Here is a 1,749-nt window from a genome sequence, read left to right as displayed (position 1 = left end):
GTTTCCCACAAATAGATCCCCAGCGCGTTTAGTCGGCACATTTTTGCCAGTCTCATTTTGTTTGGAGGGGTGGGGGGGTGAGGTGAGGTGGGGGGGGTGAGGGGGGGTGCAGGGTGTTGCTGACGGGGGAGGGGGGGAGGGGGGGGTCACACTCTTGAGAGGATGATTTCCCCTCCAAAAAAAAAAAAAATTCCTTTAGTGGTGGAAAAGGGGGAGGAAGAGAAGGAGAGGGGAGGGGGGGTTGTGGTTATGGTTTATGACCTCCAAGGTGAGCCGAAAATGTTTTGTGTGTGTGTGTGTGTGTGTGTGTGTGTGTGTGTGTGTGTGTGTGTGTGTGTGTGTGTGTGTGCGTGTGTCTGTTTCAAATCCCAGAGTCGCCGGTGCTGAGCCGCGGGATGCTCATGACCTCACCGGCCATGAAATCATGCTCGTGTCCGCTTTTTCACGTCTCCAGCAGCCGCCACCGTGAAGCCGGCGGGAGGAAAAAAAAATCCACAAAATCCAAACCCCCGAAAATGTGTTCAGGACCACGGACAGAGGCACCGGCGGGGTCTGCGGGGAGGGAGCTCGTCCAGGGTTTTTTTTTTGGGGGGGGGGCTCGGGGAGAGGAAGGAGGAACAGGGACTGGGAAGGAGGGAGGTGGGGGGTCTCGTGAGGAGGCTAGCCGCTCACAGGCTGCTGCTAATTGACACGCAATTACACCCAATTACTCTTAAGTCCAGTCTGTGCGATCCACAGCGGTTACAGAGGAAATAAGACATATTCCTTCAGAGGTGGAGAGGAGGGAAAAACAAAAGAAAGACGGGCTGCTGCGCCTCGGCGTCTCCAGAGGTACAACTGTGCATGTGTTATATTCCACACAGAGGAGAGCTTTTTCTCAGATCTGCAGGTTTGTCTCTCACGCGCATCCCAGAGGCTGCCGGAGCGTCGCTCTGGATCCGCGCGTATCGGCTGCTGCTGCGGGAGTCCCGGCGCTGCTGCTGCTGCTGCCGGAGCTGCTGCTCACAGAGGGAAGTCTGCCTCCTTTTCCTCTTCTCCCTCTCCTCCTTCTTTAGCGCTTCCTGCTGCTGCTTCTCGCTCTTCTCCTCGCAAGTGTATCCCAGGGGCGAGTAGTAGTAGTAGTAGTAGTAGTAGTGATACTTGGCGCTGAGGCAGCACGGCTCAGCTACTCCCATTGTCTGGTGGTCAAGTTGGAGACGCACCGGCGGCCGCTGCTGCGCTCCGCATCCGCTCTCATCCGGGCACCGCTTCCGTTGGAAAAGACAACAAAAAAAAAAAAAGAAAAGAAAAAATGAAAATCTCAAAAATAGTCGGATCCCCCTTTTGGGAGAAGTGAGAGTGTTATAAAAACGTAGCCAGCTGCGTGTCGGACCGATGTGGACCGTCTTCCATGGCAGGAGGGCGACAGTGACACTGGCCCCGTAACCGTATGCACGCACGCACGCACGCACGCAGGACGCACACTCACGCGCGGAGGTACAGCGTAGAGGGAACAGCCAGCCTCGGCGAAGCTCCGACACTGAGTTTTCTTGCTGCAGTCATTTAGCAAACTCCTAAAAAAAAAAAAACGCACCTCACAGCGGACAGACACGCCCACCAGGACGCCGCCATTGGCCAGCGCGGTCCCCCGAAGCCCGTCACCGATTGGCCGGCAGAGGTGTCACTGGCCGAACGCGAGCTCTGCCTCTTCACGCGTCGATCCCCGCGGGAGAACTCCCCGTAATAAGAAGTTATTGTGGAGTTTACACC

At 56.3% G+C, this 1,749-nt stretch overlaps 1 protein-coding gene across 1 annotated transcript in view; it reads right to left on the bottom strand.

The window, feature by feature from the left end:
• glra1 (glycine receptor, alpha 1) overlaps nucleotides 1–1,525 on the bottom strand; it is an 83,583-nt gene extending 82,058 nt beyond the window's left edge. Inside the window, 1 exon segment of the mRNA XM_068714067.1 lies at nucleotides 1–1,525. This exon segment is cut by the window's left edge and continues 15 nt beyond it. Coding sequence (XP_068570168.1) covers nucleotides 1–56 — 56 coding nt within the window. The 5' untranslated portion in view covers nucleotides 57–1,525.
• Nucleotides 1,526–1,749: the final 224 nt, after the last annotated feature.

Source organism: Cebidichthys violaceus, unplaced genomic scaffold (assembly GCF_023349555.1).
Source record: "Cebidichthys violaceus isolate CVI_PGR_0920_01 unplaced genomic scaffold, fCebVio1.0.p SCAF_2, whole genome shotgun sequence".
Classification (NCBI taxonomy): Eukaryota; Metazoa; Chordata; class Actinopteri; order Perciformes; family Stichaeidae; genus Cebidichthys; species Cebidichthys violaceus.
The sequence above is the reverse complement of the archived record's forward strand: the minus strand, read 5'-3'. Positions and strand labels throughout refer to the sequence as shown.